General features: G+C 41.7%; 1 protein-coding gene across 4 annotated transcripts; it reads left to right on the top strand.

The window, feature by feature from the left end:
* Positions 1–113: 113 nt before the first annotated feature.
* wipi1 (WD repeat domain, phosphoinositide interacting 1) lies at positions 114–17703 on the top strand. 4 transcript variants are annotated; one of them, XM_076082264.1, is made up of 13 exons: positions 114–493; positions 2789–2871; positions 7423–7589; positions 7984–8080; positions 8273–8370; positions 8612–8704; positions 9900–9970; positions 10267–10374; positions 10490–10654; positions 11414–11521; positions 13390–13529; positions 14705–14855; positions 16922–17703. In XM_076082264.1, the coding sequence occupies exons 1-13, from the start codon at positions 405–407 to the stop codon at positions 16977–16979; spliced, it is 1428 nt and encodes a 475-aa protein (XP_075938379.1). In that variant the 5' UTR covers positions 114–404; the 3' UTR covers positions 16980–17703. The 4 variants fall into 4 exon arrangements, with proteins under 4 accessions (XP_075938379.1, XP_075938370.1, XP_075938389.1 ...); XM_076082255.1 differs by having other exon boundaries at positions 7420–7589; XM_076082274.1 differs by having other exon boundaries at positions 116–493; positions 7420–7589; positions 14755–14855.
* Positions 17704–18087: the final 384 nt, after the last annotated feature.

Below are 18087 nucleotides of genomic sequence, written 5' to 3'. Positions count from 1 at the left end.
AAACACAACCCACTCCACGTTAGCAGCCAATAAACACACACTACTGTACCCCTGACCAATCAAAATAGAAGCCAGCAACAATGTGGTTTCACTACCAGCCAATCGTAAGAGGCGAAGATGTGACGTAGTGCCGTCAGCTGTTCTTGTTTTGCTTCGGTTTTCCCCGTCTTTTCCTCCAGGGTCTGGATAACCGACCTCCTTAAATATCCGCAGTGAAACCGAAAAACAATTCATTTCTAGCGGAGAAACTCACGGCTCTGCCTGGAGCGCTCACCTTCACATCACCCGGTCCACATTTCTTCCAAATTGGAGCCGTCTTCCGCCGAGATCGAGCGAAGAGGTGCAGCCGATCCCAGGCCTCCAATCCAGGGTGGAGGGAGGGAAGGAGGAGGCTGGGAGTCGGGATGGAGACCGGAGAGAGTGCCGACGGACCTGGCGGGCCGGACGGACCGGGTCTGCAGTTTGGCTGCGCCTCTTTCAACCAAGACTCCACGTAAGTGAGCAGGAAGATCACAAGCTGGTGAGTCAACGAGAGACTCATCAGCTTCACTTCTCCCTGAAATTAAACCAAAGCGTACTGTTTTTCCTTCAAAATGTGCATTTAGTCACTAAAAACAGAATAGTGTATTTAAATCAGGATTCCCCAAACACCCGGCTTACGTTCACATTTAAAGGGACTCCACCAATTTGACATATCACAATCAGAACCTGAGAAGTTTGAGAAAATTACCCTGATGATGTCATAGTGATGTGGTCAGGGTTGTCTTGTTTTGGGATCGGAAACTTCAGACAGCCTGAAACCCGGAGGGTGGCAAAGAATTGGGGGCCAAAGAATCTATGGAGATGTGTTACGGGAAATGGCAGATTCAATATGTTTGGAGCTATAGATCAAAGTCAATATGTGGGCCTCTGCTGATGCACAGATTATAACAATGCCTGTGTAACAGGCTTTGGGGTTGTCAAGGCTCAATGTTTTCATTCAGGGTCAAGTTAGGTCTCTCTCAGCTCCCCTAGTTTTCTGGATTTAGGTTGGTTGCTCAAGCTCTTAAATCTGCAGCTGCCCAGTGTAACCATGGTAGCATCTGTTGATGGCTGTAACAGCAGCTCTACTGGATCACTAGGGTGTTCTCAGTGCCTTGCTTAAGGGTAGTGTTTGCCAAACAGTTGGTCTAATTCAAGTGTGTTGAATAGAGGTTTACACTGTGAGCAACTGCCAAGTGCCAGTCCTCCTCAACAGGTTGTTGAGGATCCAAACAACAAGTAACAAGCCGCCTTCTTAAAACAGTACAAACATACGATGGAGATGTTTACTGAGCGCAACTCATTGATCGTTCAGGATGTCCACACAGGCCTGCCTCTGACACGTCGGCCATTTGGTTAAAGTGCTGAGTAATCCAAAAATAAGCGCAGGATGTTGTGAAAGAAAGGTTTGTGTGTAAATGTATCGTGTCTGTGTGGGTATGTGCTAATTTGCACTCACCTAACATATTCATCTCCAGTCCATGTGACAGTAACTCTTTTCATACAGGAGAAGAATGCATACTTGGTATTTACGCTTTGTCTCCAGCATATAATTAGTCATTCCCTTCCCAATTATAGATCAACTATTTGACAAAATATGGAGCAGATGAGAGAAAAAACATGCATGTGTCACACAATTGGTTTGTTCTGCGCGTGCAGTAAAAATGTGCTGTATTTTTTGCGTAGTCCTGCAGGTTTCCTCCTGCTCAGAGACGGGATGAGACGGGACAGGAATGTTCAGATGTCATGGTGGGGAATGAAGGCACAGGTGGCCATTAAGAAACCGGTCGGTGTGAAAAGGAACCACTGTCTCAAACAGGCTAAACTGTGTGTTTGGACTACAGGGTTGAGTGAGAACTTTAGAAGGCTACATACGAGCTGTTAAGAGATGGGAAGTGGCAGAAAGATGGATAGTTTGTTTGACAAGACATCAGATGATTATTTAATGAGTCCTGTGACAACAGGAGAACATTAACAGACGTGTCACCTTCACGGTGTTATCCGGTTTTTGCTCACATGTTCCACACTAATCCTTTTCTGTACAACGTGTCCATGTTTTAACACCACATCACATCGCACCTTACCGCACCGCATCACGTTAGACAACATCACAAACTGTCACCTCACGTCAGACCACATCACTCCAAGTCATGCCTCATTGGATTGTGTCTTCATGTGTTACCAGTTATCACATGACCAAAGTTCCATACTTTGGTGACTTTATAGCAACTGAACTACTTCATCTCTATGACAACTCTATCCACTGAGGAAGAATGTTAGATGGAGCTGAAAGCTCCAGACAAAACTAGTAAGTGGAACAAGTTGATCTTTAGTTGGCAGACCACTTTCATTTGTTATGAGGGTTGTTTGAATAGAACTTCAGCTGGTCCCCTTGTCCCCAATAGAGCTCACTTCTTCTATATCACACATTTCATCACTAGGGGGCTCTCTATAGTAAGAACCAGGTAAGACAGTGTGATGATGAGGAAGTGAACACACCCCAATTCCTCTCATATTAAACTGTCCCTGTATTTCCAGTTGGAGTGCAACAAAATTAGACGTAGACAAATTATAATTTGTTTTTTTTATTGAAATAGTGAGAGAAACTAAAGCTTTACAGTTGTAATGATGTGTGTGTGTGTGTGTGTGTGTGTGTGTGTGTGTGTGTGTGTGTGTGTGTGTGTGTGTGTGTGTGTGTGTGTGTGTGTGTGTGTGTGTGTGTGTGTGTGTGTGTGTGTGTGTGTGTGTGTGTGTGTGTGTGTTGCAGGTCACTGGCTTTGGGAACAAAGACTGGCTACAAGCTATTTTCTCTGACCATGGTGGAAAAGCTGGACTGTATCCATGAGAGTGGTTAGTATGGAGCTCTGACTCTGCACTCTGCATCAGTGTGGGCCAAACATCCCTCCACATTTAGTTGAGAATTACATTTCAGTGTAAAGTTATTACAAATATGCTTTTGATCTCTCTACCAAAATTGGCTTATTATAAAACACAGTGGCAGGCCGTGCATTTTATACCTGGGCCTTCACTGCTGTCCTGCAGTTGAACCACCTCCTAATAACCTCATTATAACCTCATGATGGCGCCACAGCTACGGTTATTATTTGTTTCTAGGGGTGTAACAATATGTATTCATATTAAACCGTTCGGTACGAGGCTTACTAACCGAACAATACGTTCAACAATAACGTCCTAGACATAGGGGCTGAATCTGATTGGATAAAAGCTCTACTTAAAACAAGCTGCACTTGAAGCCGAGCAACTGAGGAAGACAGTAGCTGTGCAATGAGATAATAAGATAATGGGAAAAATATTTTTATAAATTATAATACATGTAGTGTATTTTAAGATAAATTATTCAATTATAAAATAGCTATAACTTTGTGATTCTGTTTAGGCCAGCAGAGAAGGCCTTGCAGGCCCTGACGGCCCACCACTGATAAAACACGACCCTTTTAAAGCCGTACTGTTGTATTGAGAATTTTTTAATCTGTCAGTTCAGCCTTTGAAAGATGACAGTGTGAACACCACAATGATCATTTAGTTTCATTCATGACGGTTTAAACTGGACAAAAGTGTTCTGCGTTTGTGTAAACTGAGCTGTCGTATTAGCTCGTCCCAGACTGACCCGTCAGCTGTTGATGACATGTCAACATCAGGCCAAGTCACATTACTTTAAAGCAGGGGTCACCAACCTTTTTTAAACTGACAGCTACTTCAAGGGTACCGAGTAGTACGAAGGGCTACTTATTTGATACAAACTTCCTGAATAACAAAGTTGCACAGATCACCTTAATAATAATAATATATGTGAAGAGACTGTTTGATCACATGTCAGTTAATTATTCCTCACAATAATTATTAAGAATGATTTCCACAACAATGATGGTATAGCTACACATACGTATTTAAACATGCAACTTTTATTTCTGTTAATCTGTTTCAACATTTGAAAGTCAGAGGTATCACATCTCTGATATTTTTGTATCATCACATGATTAAAGCCGGTTACTTTTGCACATAGCGCCTGCTGGTGAATGATCCAGTGGTAATGTAGACATGTTGGGAAGTCTGGGTCACCTTTACATTGCGCAATGAAGCCTGCATGCCGGCCCGTCATGGCGGGAGCCCAGTCTGTTGTCACCGACACCAGCTTTTCCAATGGTACCTTTTTCTCCACGAAGAAACCAGTAAAAAGTCTCGTCTATAGCCGAGCGGGGGATCCAACCCTCCGAGGCGCGCGAGCGTCTTCGGGCGCCTGCGTTCAAACCTCTAGTCTGGGCCTTTTCGGTCGGATTGCGTTGCCTTGCCTCTACCTCCGCCACCCCTGTGTTGTTGCCCCGCGGCCTGTTCCGAGGATTTACAGACCTGACGACGGGGTGCGCTCGCGGCGCGCGTCTGGCGCCAACGGGAAGCGCCCGCCATTCAGAACCTGAAAACCTAGTGCGGCGGCCTCGTCCAGGCTGTCCGACGTGCGCCTCCGGGTACCCAACTCTCTTATGACAAGAAATATTGTCATTTTAAAATCTACACTAATGCAAGCGTTTTTGATTAAAAAAGAACAGCAACTACAATTTTAGACGGAGCTCCAATGGTGACTACGGTAGTGCTATTTTTAGACCATGTCTCGCGGGCGACTCACGTGGTCCCTGCGGGCGACAGGGTGCCCGCGGGCACCGTGTTGGCTACCTCTGCTTTAAAGGAACATGAGTTTGTGAAACACTGCTGGTTACCCACAATGCATCATCTGTATATTGTTCATTCTCTGGTTGAGCTCTTATTAAGGTTAATCTGTTTCCATGGAACGTACTTTCTTCTTAAGTTTCTCTCTTGCCACCAGTTAACCTTCATGTGTTTATTCCCCCTTTACTGCTACCTTGTAATACAAAGGAAATGTATTACCTCCATGATAATGCTAAATACACCTTCAAAATATATACACAGAGAGTGATAATTCAAAAGGTACAGATATATATATATTTTTAAAGTTGTCAAAAGAAAACTAAAAACAAATTGGTGAAGTTTTGAATTGCATAACTGTTCTATAGAAACCAGCTCTATAATTATGCAAGGGGGTTTGGTAACCATGGTAACACGTATGTGTGTCAGCATGTGAGGGACTAAAGTTTTGCCTGGGCTGCACGACCTGCTTACAGTCCCAGTGGGTCCATGTTGCTGATGAAGCAGGATGACGTCACCTAAAATGTCTTTTGAGTGAGTTACCATGTGACTTCATGTCACCTCTCAAAACATTCTTTATAAGTCTCAGAGTTCAAGCAGACCACAATGAAAATACCATTTTGCTTTGATCCAGATCAATTATACCGAACCATAGTGTGAAAGTGGCCGTACGTTATTAAAAGTGATACATAATGGTATTAACTAGGTCTTTTTGCTGCTTCCCTTCATTTCTTACGTCTACTCAGACATTTTTGTAAACCTTTGCAGGAGAAGGTCAAATTAAATAATTCAGTTTTCTTAATTTGTGCATAAATGCTTTAAGAATACTTCAGCAAAACATGAGATGGAAAAAAACGGCTTTATGGAATATAATACATATACTGTATATATAATATATTGTCACACATCTTTCATCAGATTATTCTTACAGTCTGGAACTTTTCCCTCAATAATGTGTGTGGAAACGCAGCTACTGTCACCAGTTTAATGTGGGAGGAAGCCAGACGTCTTCACCAGGTTTCTGCTAACTCAGAGTATGATCTCATTATAATTATGAAGTATGTGTGCATCACAGTGCTCGCTGGGTCCTTTTAGGGGTTTTAGTGGCTGTACGCTCAGACACGGCCCAGCTTACTGTAATTACATTGTGCTCGTGGCTTTTGGCAGCAATGAAGAAGAAGAGAGTTTCCTCAGAATGGTGTGTTTGGACTATCCAGTGTCTGTACAGCATAGTCTGGTTTATGTTAACCTGACATGCTGGTATGATCCTATGAGAGCTTAACATTGTTGAGCATTTGTGTCAATTTTATTTATATCACCAATCACAAATTTGCCTCAAGGGGCTTTGTGTCAGGACAACTTAGATATTGTATTATGTAGATATATCTATATTTGATCATTTAAAGAGCAGATACAAATATGGTCAACATATGCAGTTTCCAGTTATTTATTGGCCGACATATACACCTATACCTATGTATCTGTGATGAGCTAAAATTGCTTGACAACATTTGCCATGACGATTTATTGGTCAGGCTTTAGATGTTGTTATATATTATAACATATTGTTGTGATTCATTCATCTAAAAGCTCTTTCAGTGCGGCCTCTACCTTTCCAAGACGCTAATTCAAGTGGAAACCATTTCATGATGGCTTTTAAAGCTGTAATGAAGCATGAATGTATTACTGCCAGGGTCTCCTGAACCTCTGAGTCAGAGCCTCTGGGTCAGAACCTCTGAGTCAGAACCTCTGAGTCAGAGCCTCTGAGTCAGAACCTCTGAGTCAGAGCCTCTGAGTCAGAACCTCTGGGTCAGAGCCTCTGAGTCAGAACCTCTGAGTCAGAGCCTCTGAGTCAGAACCTCTGGGTCAGAACCTCTGAGTCAGAACCTCTGAGTCAGAGCCTCTGAGTCAGAACCTCTGGGTCAGAGACTGTGAAGTGACTGTTGTCAACATTTCTTGTCAGGCTTTTCACCTCTCCTTTGAGTGGGGCCATTCGTACCAGATATAAACACTTAGTCTTCAGACATGCTCAGTGATACTTTGTAGTAACTAGTTGGCTTGAAGCAGTCTAAACAATCCACGGATGGATATCATATATCGGGCCGATACTGACTCAAGTAGCTACAATGAGTATTGGTCACAATGGGGCCGATATATTCAATTTAACTGTTCAAATGTTTAAATACTAAATATACTACTGGAATTGTGACCAATTCTTGCTGCATTAAAAAGGCTAACACTTAAAGTGTAATATATGTTAGTTGCAAATGTACAATTTATTATTTTAATAATAAATAACATTTCAGTAAATGTATATCTATGTATGTATGTACAGCTTATTGATTAAACACTGGTATCTGATCTGTACTCTGTATCTGTATGTGAACCCTTAGCAAACCTCTGCAGCTTTACTGGTCACATAGCTTTCTCCATTTTTAGAAATCGTTGTGGTTCAGGCAACATTTGTTCAAACCCCCATCCTGTTTGACTTTTTCTGTTGGAGGACTCCAAGTTTGCAAAGATACCAAATGATTCAGGCTGGAGGATATACATTAATGTACAAACATCTAAGGTATTACCATTATATGGAGCTGTGCAGAAAAATAAAATAAAATAGTATCATACATTAGAAAGGCTGTATTTCTCTTGAATCCCTCAGTCAACATAAAAGCAGCGTCTCCATCACTGCCTGTCTGTCTGCTCCCTGTTGTCCCCCAGCAGAGACTCCAGATGTCTACATCGTGGAGCGTCTGTTCTCCAGCAGTCTGGTAGTCGTAGTGAGCACCGCCATGCCGCAGCGCATGAACATCTACCACTTCAAGAAGGGGACGGAGATCTGCAACTACAGCTATCCCAACAACATCCTGGCTGTCAAGCTCAACAGACAGGCGAGTTACCCCGTTTCACACCCACAACCCTCAGATATGACTGTGTACACCATAATTCATCACAGTTAGGAAGTAATTCACTCAGTCAAGATCTTCACATGTTGCTGAATCATCTTTTTTGGCTACCTAATCCTAAAAATATTAAAACATACGCCCTAAAGCTAAAGCAGTCCGTGATTTATGCTTCACCTGGTAAGAACGTTTAATGCATCTGGAGTTCACTTCTCTTACTTTTTCTCTGAACAGAAAGTGAAGAGAAAATATAAAATCAATTTAAGAGAAGGGTGGTGCATGAGGCCCCTTGTTCCTATAACAAGTGGGCTTTCACTGACAGAAGCCAACCCTGACTGCATGACAGTGGAGTGTAATGCCTGAGGTCTGTTGTGTCTTGCAGAGGCTGGTGGTGTGCCTTGACGAGTCCATTTATATCCACAACATCAAAGACATGAAGCTGCTCAAGACTCTGCTCAACACTCCGTCCAACCCCTCAGGTAAGACATTAATACCAAGAGGGGTTCTTGGTAATCACACACATAAAGAGCCCTAGGCCACTGTCTGTAAAACACATCCTTCCTGGTTCACATAGTTTCTCCATTTGTTGCTCGTTTGGACTATATATTATAGAACATAACCAACTGATGGTTGACTGACCCTGAACAATTATTGGTTCTGTCGTCTCGCAGGTCTCTGTGCTCTTTCTATCAACCATTCCAACTCCTACCTGGCGTACCCCGGCAGTGCCACCATTGGGGAGATTGTAGTGTATGACGCCAACAATTTGGTAGGAAACATGTCATCACAGAACACCTCAAATAATCTGTATTCCTCCCTGATTTCAAATGGAGTCACATGATTTTATTACAATTGCATTGTTAATTAAGCTCTGCAAACCATCTCTGTGGCTCTGCAGAAACTCTACGCAAGCTTTTTTGTGGAAGTAAATTAGGCATGATGTAAATTGCATCAGTGTATAGTAACGCTCTTTATTTCTGTCCCCGGTATCGTCCTCTTGGTCCTTTCAGAACACAGTGACCATGATCCCGGCTCATGACAGTCCTCTGGCAGCTCTCACCTTCAACACCTCGGCCACCAAACTTGCCAGCGCCTCAGAGAGGGTAAAAAAGACTCCATGTACTGTAAATGTAGCTGATGAAGCAAGAGTCAGTCCGAGAGTGGCAGTCTGTCCATCCATCACTTTGGTCCAGTTATGGATGTGCAGGGTCCCCACAGAATGAATCCTTGTTATTGTGATGACCTCCTGACCTTTCCTTTTCATCTGTCTCTGACCAGCACTTTCATCCATATGAGCTCAGAAGCTAAGGCTGTATTTCCATTTAATTTGCTCTGGATACTCAAAGTCCCATAGGATGAATTCTAATATGCTTTTTTTTCCTTTTCGGTGACGTTTCCTCCAGTGACACCACCATGCCTTATTATGACTTTACAAGGCAGATTACTATGAAATGTGTTAAGCACATTTATGTTCACTAGGGGACGAATCCTTGTCATCTTGATCACTTTGACACACTACCTCCATCTTTCAGCCAAAATGTGAACTTTGTGCAGGTTGCCATGACAGTTGAACACATTATGGCGCATGACCACATAACACTTTACATCTTCAGCCAAACTACTTCTATGGATCTGTTAGTAACAGTAAAGTCATCCGTGCATTGTGTCTTTCTTTCAAAGCTTTTGTATTATCAGATACAAGAGCAATGTAGCCTCAAGAGCTGTAGATACAATGGCCTTTCTAAGGTTTTAAGGGTTGTTTGACGTACCTATTTGTCGTAACTGTATTACCTACAGTAGATGGAGTTTGTACAAACAGACAGGAGTACCAGCAGAGTTTGGTGACTTTTAATAGAGCATGTTTCACTTTCAGTTCAGTTCACCGTCAGAAAGGGCTGTCTGACAGCAAGGTAAAGCGGTCCTTAACCTTATTAGGTGCCAAAATACATCCACAGCAGTACATGGTTTGCTCCTGTCTGTTTCTCCAAACTCCATCTACTGTAGTAATACACTGACTATGGAGAAGTACCTCATACAACCACACTTCAAAACATCACAACTATCTCTTTATACAGATATATGTCATGCATTAATCCAGAATGATATTCAATTCTACAACTTCGCCTCACTTGCCTCTCATGACCCATCACGTCTAGTTACATATCAGATTATAAATGGAGGAACACTGAAGATCATCAGAAGGGAAGAACAGCTGCTGAACTAGTTCCACACAGAAAAGAAGCATCTGCTAGAAATCTGTAATACAGATGACACCTCACTGGCTGTGTGTCGTTACAGGGCACCGTTATTCGAGTGTTCTCCATACCTGAGGGGCTGCGTCTGTTTGAGTTCCGCCGGGGCATGAAGAGGTCAGAGTTCAATCACATCCTATAAGATCTGCACCCTGTCCAAAGAATGAGCACAGCCACAGATATAAACTAGATCATCATTCCAAATACATATGGAGTCATTCTTGCAGTGCTGCAGACATGCACGTTTCCTGGAGACTTAATTACTGATTAATGACTGAATTATAGTTTTTAAATGGCACATGACTTCAGTGGTTTCAGACAATAGCTTACTATTGGTCAAAATGTATATCCACTTTACTACATTGATTAATCTTCAAGTGTGTGTGTGTGTGTTTATGTCTGTTTCTCTGCAGGTATGTCAATATAAGCTCTTTATCCTTCAGCCCAGATGGCCAGTTCCTCTGTGCGTCCAGCAACACAGAGACGGTGCATATCTTTAAACTAGAGCAGCTGGGACCAAGGTACACACACACACACACTGTAAACACAACAAGTTAATATAACCATGTGTCACCTTTGCCTGTGGCTGGTTGCTATATTTAAGGAAAGCTACGATTTATTACAACCTGTATTTAGTGGAGGAGACGAGTCTGCCACTTGGACAGCCTACGTGGGGAAGATGTTCTCAGCAGCCAGCAGCTACCTCCCTGCTCAGGTATCCGGCATGATGAGCCAGGACCGGGCCTTTGCCACCGTCCACCTGGTGACATCGGGCCAGAGGAACATCTGCACCCTAGCTATGTGAGCTTCTCTGTGATCTTTGGGAATCAGGGAATGGGCCTTTTACATTATATTCAGCCTTTCTGTGTTCATGTGTGGTTTCTTCACACAACTAGTTTTGTTTTTGACCTTGAGAGAAGAGATTTTGACTCGTCTTCATCTCCTAAAAGAATCTGTGGATTAAGATGTGGGTTGACACACCATTTCTATTTGTCCTCATTCTTGATCCAGCTATGACCGACAGAGAAATGGGGTTGACTGCAAACAATTTTTCGGGTGACAAAGTGTACCGTATTTTCCGCACTATAAGGCGCACTTAAAAGCCTTTAATTTTCTCAAAAAACGACAGTGCGCCTTGTAATCCGGAGCGCCTTATATATGGATCAATTGGTTAATTGGTTGATCCATACTGGTTGTACACGGCGCTCTGTCAAAATGTTTCAGTACGACTGGTAAACTACAAAGCCGCACCGCGGTAAACACCGGTACTGTGCTTACTCCTAGTCCAACACCACTTGTGTGTATAAAGACCCCAAAATGGCACCTTTCAAGAGACACGCTTACGACGCTATTCTATTCTATGCGCCTTATAATCCGGTGCGCCCTATATATAAAAACAGTTCTAAAATAGGCCATTCATTGAAGGTGCGCCTTATAATCCGGTGCGCTTTATAGTGCGGAAAATACGGTAAATGAATCAGTTCCTCTTACTGTTGGGTTGGACATTAGTAAATGTTTATGATTTAACAACTTAAACGGGTACTCAATCTAATGTTCCAGGATCCAGAAGCTTCCGCGGCTACTGGTGGCCACAGCTGACGGCCAGCTGTTCATCTACAATGTGGATCCACTGGATGGAGGCGAGTGCACGTTAGCCCACAAACACAGGTGAGGTTACAATTGATTTCACATCCACGGATGAGATAGATGTTAAGCAGTAGGAGGGAGGAGAAACCCTGCACTTTTCATCGGTTAATTCATAAATCAACGTTTCGGCACATGTTTATTCAAGATACATTTACAAATCTAAAACTCAGTTTACCCAAAGAGCAGCATGTTCAGTTCATAGAGTCGGACAGTCAGATTATTGGGATGGAAATAGGCCTTGTTTTTTTACCTGCCAGTAAAATAAGAAATAATGAATGGCAGACAAATGTCACATCAGATTTGTTACAATATCCATTGCTAATAAATCATGAATTTCCCAATTCTACCAAAAGTTGCTTACTTAAAAAGTAAAGTTAAGGTTAAGGTGATCAATATGACATTCAGAGCATTAATATCAAACAACTATAGTGGAGTAATGTCTACCTGAGTAGGAAATAAAATCAGATCTTCTCTGTGATTGTTCTACATAGCTGGTCTGGCCGTGCATGCCTTTTAGTGCATGTGGTCCCAGTGTCTGTAATACTATGATTCCCATGAGTGTTTTCACAGAGCAAACAACATCAACAGAGACTGTACAGTAGTATGGTCATTCATAGCCAATAAAGGCTTCTGACATCCAAATGTCGACATTATCTGTTCCAATAAAAAAAAAAGAGAATTCGAGAGTCTGAGAGTAGAAGGAACATTCGGGTGCATGCCTGAAAGATGCTTTATTTCTGATATATTTCAAACATAAACTAACAGAAAGTGATACAGAGTAAATCTAAAGATAACACATAAGAAGAAATCATGTCCAACTTCAAATGTAGGCAAATTATCATTTGTCATTCTGCCACTGGAAGTCGCCAAAGTCAAACATTTTTAAATCATATAGGGATGTTCTGTTTCTTAGCCTGGTTCTTATATTAGGGCAAGCAGCACAAGGGCCAACACTAAGGGTTTCTAAATAAATAAATAAAAAATGTTTACAGAATCATTTCAAACACTTGTTTGACTAAAAGTCAGACTAAAAGTGAATACCAAAATCAGCCCGCTGGATTAGCTATTGTACCTAATTGCATAAAGATCTTTCTGCCCAACAGCTGCCTAATCATCTGCAAATGCTGGTTTGTTTATGTGTGAGGTGGTGTGTATGTGTCAGTTCAGCATATAGCTGGAGATGAGAGAAGGCCTGGTTATGTGCGTTGTTCTCTGGATAAGGGATTTTAATGTACATTGAAATGTTTGCAGAATACATTGCAATTGGATTGGCATCAGGAGCCGGTCTGTCTCTCATCTCTGTCAATGGACTCTCAACCAGGTGTAACTGACCTCTGAAGAAAGGAAGCCTGATCCCCCAACTCTGTCGCTTCCTGCTATCTCAAGCAAACTCAGCAAATGGCTACAAAAAGCTCAGGGATACTCCACACACAGCTAGGGAAACACCAGGGTTGTTGTTGGCAAGCTCCAACTGACCAAATCTAATGTTGAGATGCTGGCAAAATGTAGATAACAAGATCACTCGCTGATGCCAGGTGGCCTGTGATCAGAGTCATTATCCAGATTCAGACTGCAGGTTGATATCGGGTAGATTATTTTATCTGTGGGTTTTGAAGTCCCTGAATCCAAAAGCCCCAGATTTGGGTACAGATCCTGTAGAAGCCACTGAAACCAACAAAACATCCGGTGTTGTGTCTCTGTATCGTACACTTGTGTGTGGCAGTTGCATACTGTGATGTGATATTGGAGGGTTATAAAACTCAAAACTTTGCTTCATTCCTCACAGTGTTAAATTAGTCTGAAAGTCTGAGACACTCAAGAAAAAAAAGTCTTGACAAAACGCCAGTTTAAGTTGTGTTCTTGCTTCCATCTTTCTCTTCCTCTCTCAGGCTCTTTGGTGTTGATGATGACCAGGGGGAAGTTATGGAGACAGAAGGGTCAGAGATCCCAGGGCCAGCACAGACTTGTCCATCCTACGCTGCGACCGCTGCTTTACCAGCCTCTGGTCCCGTCACTGCAACCCTCACTGGTTAGTAGTCGCACACATTTCTCCATTTGTGTGTAACAGGAAGGGTAACTGCTGAACTAGCCTACTGTTTAACCAGGTGCCTTTTAGTACCGGCTTTTTTGTCAACTTTCCATGACTTGATCTAAGGAGAACTGCAATGTTTGTGGTGGCAACAACATGTATTTTGAAGATGGAAGCAGTAAGAGTTAGCACTTCTACTAGTACTATACTATAGGTTCCTAAACCAAGACCCGGTGCATGTTGTATGCAGTTGTCTGAAAGCCTTGGCACAGTGCCAGATAACCACCCTCTTCCTTTGTCGCACGAAACGATCCAGTTGATTTCCCACCAAATCTCAAAGTAATTAAACACACCCATGTAGGCTCCTGATGTTGGCTGGTGTTTTTGTTTGATAACAGAGGTGTATTGGTAATAGTAATTATGTTTATATCATAAAATCATGATTTGATGTTAGCAAGACTAGCATCTTTCCAATGGGGCCATTTTTTGCCTTCTACCTGTTCAAGTGTGGCCTCAGTTTGCTTCAAACAAATTGCTTGTTGCCTACCATAGTCTGTTTATAAAAAGTAGACGTCGTCACCATGACGTCACCCATTGGTTTGTTTCACAACTAGAAATGGCATGAGAGGGTGAAGCTAAGTACAACCAAATGCTGAATAAGACATTTTTCGGCAACCGAAACATTACATTTAACTTTCATGAATTGAAAACACACTGAACGGTTTCGAGTTGTAAGGCGAACACAGACAACTCCCAGACCAGACAACGTTGTAGTAGCAACCTGTCAATCACTGTGTAGCCCCGCCCTAAAGCATCCCCTGCTTTATGGTCTGTTTGACTCTAAATGGACCATCATTTACTAAATGAACATCATGCTGTATTGAAGAAGACTTGAAACTAGAGATTGAGACCATAAACTCATGTTTACAATGTTTACTGAGGTAATAAATCAAGAGAGAAGTAGAGTCATTTTCTCATAGACTTCTATACAACCAGAGGAGTCGCCCCCTGATGGTCAGTAGAGAGAATGCAGGTTTCAGACAGAGAAGTTGCTGCTTGGTGCATACTTAGCTTACTTAGGTAATGCTGATGAAACTGAGCAGATCTGATCTGAACTAATTTAATGTTCACACAAGTTATACTGAAAACATGATTTTTGCCTGTGTCATGTAAAGATCAGGCTGCTCTGATGATGGGTCTGCCTGCTTCACCTGTTTCTACCCAGGATACTCTGAAGATGGCGGCGCAAAGAAAGGCGAAGTCATTCCAGAACACGAGTTCGCTGCTGGACCTGTGTGTCTCGACGACGAGAACGAGTTTCCTCCTGTGAGCATCCTGAAGTGCTAACTGTCAGCTATAGCTAGGTCTCCTTCGGCAGGTGTACTTTATAGGCATGCCAAAGCATTGATGCACACAGTAAGAGCGAGATAGCAAGCCAGCTGACTGACACAGTTCAGAAATGATGACCATCCCTCTTTCCCTGATACCAAAAACAAGCAGAATGATCTGCAAATGAGAGCAGAGTGAGGAACTCTGGATTTAACTTAGTACGAAGTTGTCTTTACATAATCCATATAACCAATAAATGATTAACTCCGCGGTTTATTAGCGTACACTAAGCTAAAACTAATGTAGTCTAATGCAACAGTCCTGAATGAATCCTCCCTTCATGGTTCTATTGTTCAGTTTGTGGTGAAACTGTTTTAGAGATATTGATTCAACTCTATTTTCGAGGGTGACGTTTGATTAGTGTTATGGTATACTGAGAGGTTTTCGAATATAAAGTCCTCAAAAAATACTTTTGGGAGTTGGCAGTAATAAGGGTCCTTGTACTTGTGCACAAGGTAAAACATGCAGAGAGAGAGAAATGCATGTTGTGCTTTTTTGAATAGTACTTTAAGTACTGTTATAATCTATCACTTAAAGGACCACTGTGTAGCATTTAGGGGAATTGGCATAAATTGAATTACTATGTTTTCATTACTGTATAATCACCTGAAACTAAGAATCATTGTCTTTTCGCTAGAATGAGTCCTTCATATCTACACAGGGAGCAGGTCCTCTTCACAGATGCCGCCATGTTGCACCGCCATGTTTCTACAGTAGCCCAGAATGGACAAACCAAACACTGGCCTTAGACAGGGCCTTTCATGTTGTCTGAAGGCCGCCTTAGTATTTAGTTGGTTGCAATCTGCAGCTTCACCACTAAGATGTCACTAAATCCTACACACTGGTCCTTTGGTTGTCATCTCTTATGTGCAAAGAAAATCTAAAACCTTATTAAAGCAGGAAACACTTAAGTTGTTGAAAAGATTCTTCTCTAAAGAAATTCAGACATTGTCAGATTTTCTTTCAAATCAACTTCATGGATGAATACATGAATAAGCAAGTAAAACGCTTTACATACAGCATGTAAGCAAACAGAAATTAAAGTACAAAGCTTAACACCTGGTCATTCTATACTTGTGCACCACTGGACATTACAAAGTAAGCTGTGAAAAAGGATGAATGCTTTCACCATAATTAAAGCTTCAACAGCTTGAAACGTTTTAGAATCCTCATTGATGCCACCTCTTACAACTGTAAGAGGTGCACTAAAAGGAGCAGAGCAACTACTCTGCTCCTTTTAGTGCACCAGGTGGCAAATATTGGAGGAGCAGCATGGATCTCTCTGAATAAAGCCATAAGTAACATTTGCGTTAAAGTCCCCAGAATGACAAAAGGCCATGACTTTAACAGACAGATGGATCCAGTGATCGTATGTATTCCATGTCTGAACGCTGTGTAGCAGTTAGAGTGATGCAGCTTTTGATCGTTTGCCGTCTGCAGGACCTTTTGTGTGAGCCTCCTGATTATGCATCTTATCACCTACACTACAGTACACTATGTTACTTAACACTTAGCAGAGTGAGAGGCTCTGGCCATTACCAGATCACATTACATCTTGTATTAAAGGAACATTCCAGTATTTTACAGCGAGGGTCTTACTCCATTCTGTCTACGGTTCATGCTAAATTTATGCTTATCCTTGAGTCTGGCAAAAACAAGTTTATCAGGAAAAGTAAAGTATTTATTTATTTATTTAAATTGACCAAATTGTGCATCAATATGTTAGCCACTTGTATCTGAGTCCAAGTGAGGTAAACAGCAAACGCCTGCTAACCAAACTACCTTCCTATTCCTCTGCAGTAAAAACAAAAGCTATACAACTCATCCTTTCACATATTTGGAATGATACTATGACGGCAGATTAAACACATATTACAAAAATACGTCCTGATTGTTTTGTACATGTTGTACTGGAATTTCCCTTTAACCCAGAAATTAGGCATTAACTGCATTTGACAAATCCTGTAGTGAAAACTAACGGGTGTGTTCATGTGTTTTGGTAGATTAATTGGTGCCGAGACGGAACTGGAGGTGGCCGGGCCAGGCGCTCGTGAGGGGTAGAAGGACAGATGGACAGACAGACAGACAGGCGCTGTGGGATGATCCGCAAAAAAAAAGTCTTTCAGGGTGCCAAGTTATTTTTTCTGTTGGAGAGAAAATTGCATTAACATTCAAGTTGACCAAGAAGTAGATGTCATGAGGAATTTGGTCCTCATGTTACATAATGATTGTGTGAAAGATTTTGATTCTGATTTTGTCAAAAGCAGCAATTTTGTCAAAGCAGCAATAGTACCTCTAAACTTCCCTCCAGCTTACTGTCGACTTACAAAACATCCCCAGTGAACTGAGAGCACATTTCTTAACCTGTAGATGCTGTTGGTAACTTACAAAAATCAGGGAGTTTGTCTTTCAGGAGTGCTGAAAGTATGAGGTGCATGCTGGAGCAGAAATATAACCACAATTTTCATAGAATTTTTACTTGACAAATATTTTAGTTAGTTGCATTGTTGTAGCAACATTTTTTCATTAATAATATTTTAGTTCACATCCATGATAAATAATTGAATTGTCATTTTTATTCTGTATTGTAATGACATGTAATAGATGTTTGTATGTATGCCTCCTGGATACACTTCAGATGGTGCGTTTGTACTGTATGTTTGTTTGTGCCTATTATCATTTGTAAAAGAGCAAAGTATTTTGCTAATTGCACAAGACCAAAACAAGTGAAAGAAACAAAGAAATAAACACAGAGTGGAGTAAGAAAGAACCTATGCAAAGCAAAGGATTTGTCTTGTTTCATTTTTATGACATGCATTGTTGTATTTTTGGCTGCACACCTCTGCCGCCGTTTATTTCCACTCCCAAAAACATGACAAACAAACACTCACTTCTTTCTCACCTTCAATCCCCAACCTGACGTTGCGTCACCATGGTTACTCTCATTCCCTTAAAGGGCACCTGTGGATTATGTCCTTAAATCCACGACAGCGTTTCCCTTTTCACATGACAAAGGAGCTCATAGATCAGTTGTTGGTGTTTATGGTTTTATAAGAGAAGTCGATTTACAGCAACAGGTGGTGGTGTTGCATAAGTGTGTTCAGCTGTCGGTACACGGGGATCTATTTAATAATCTGACCATTCTAGTGATTTACACACTTCTTCTATT

Source organism: Anarhichas minor, unplaced genomic scaffold (assembly GCF_050575085.1).
Source record: "Anarhichas minor isolate MPS153535 unplaced genomic scaffold, ASM5057508v1 ptg000007l, whole genome shotgun sequence".
Classification (NCBI taxonomy): Eukaryota; Metazoa; Chordata; class Actinopteri; order Perciformes; family Anarhichadidae; genus Anarhichas; species Anarhichas minor.
Note: the sequence above shows the minus strand (reverse complement) of the source record. Positions and strands in the feature narration are given on the sequence as shown.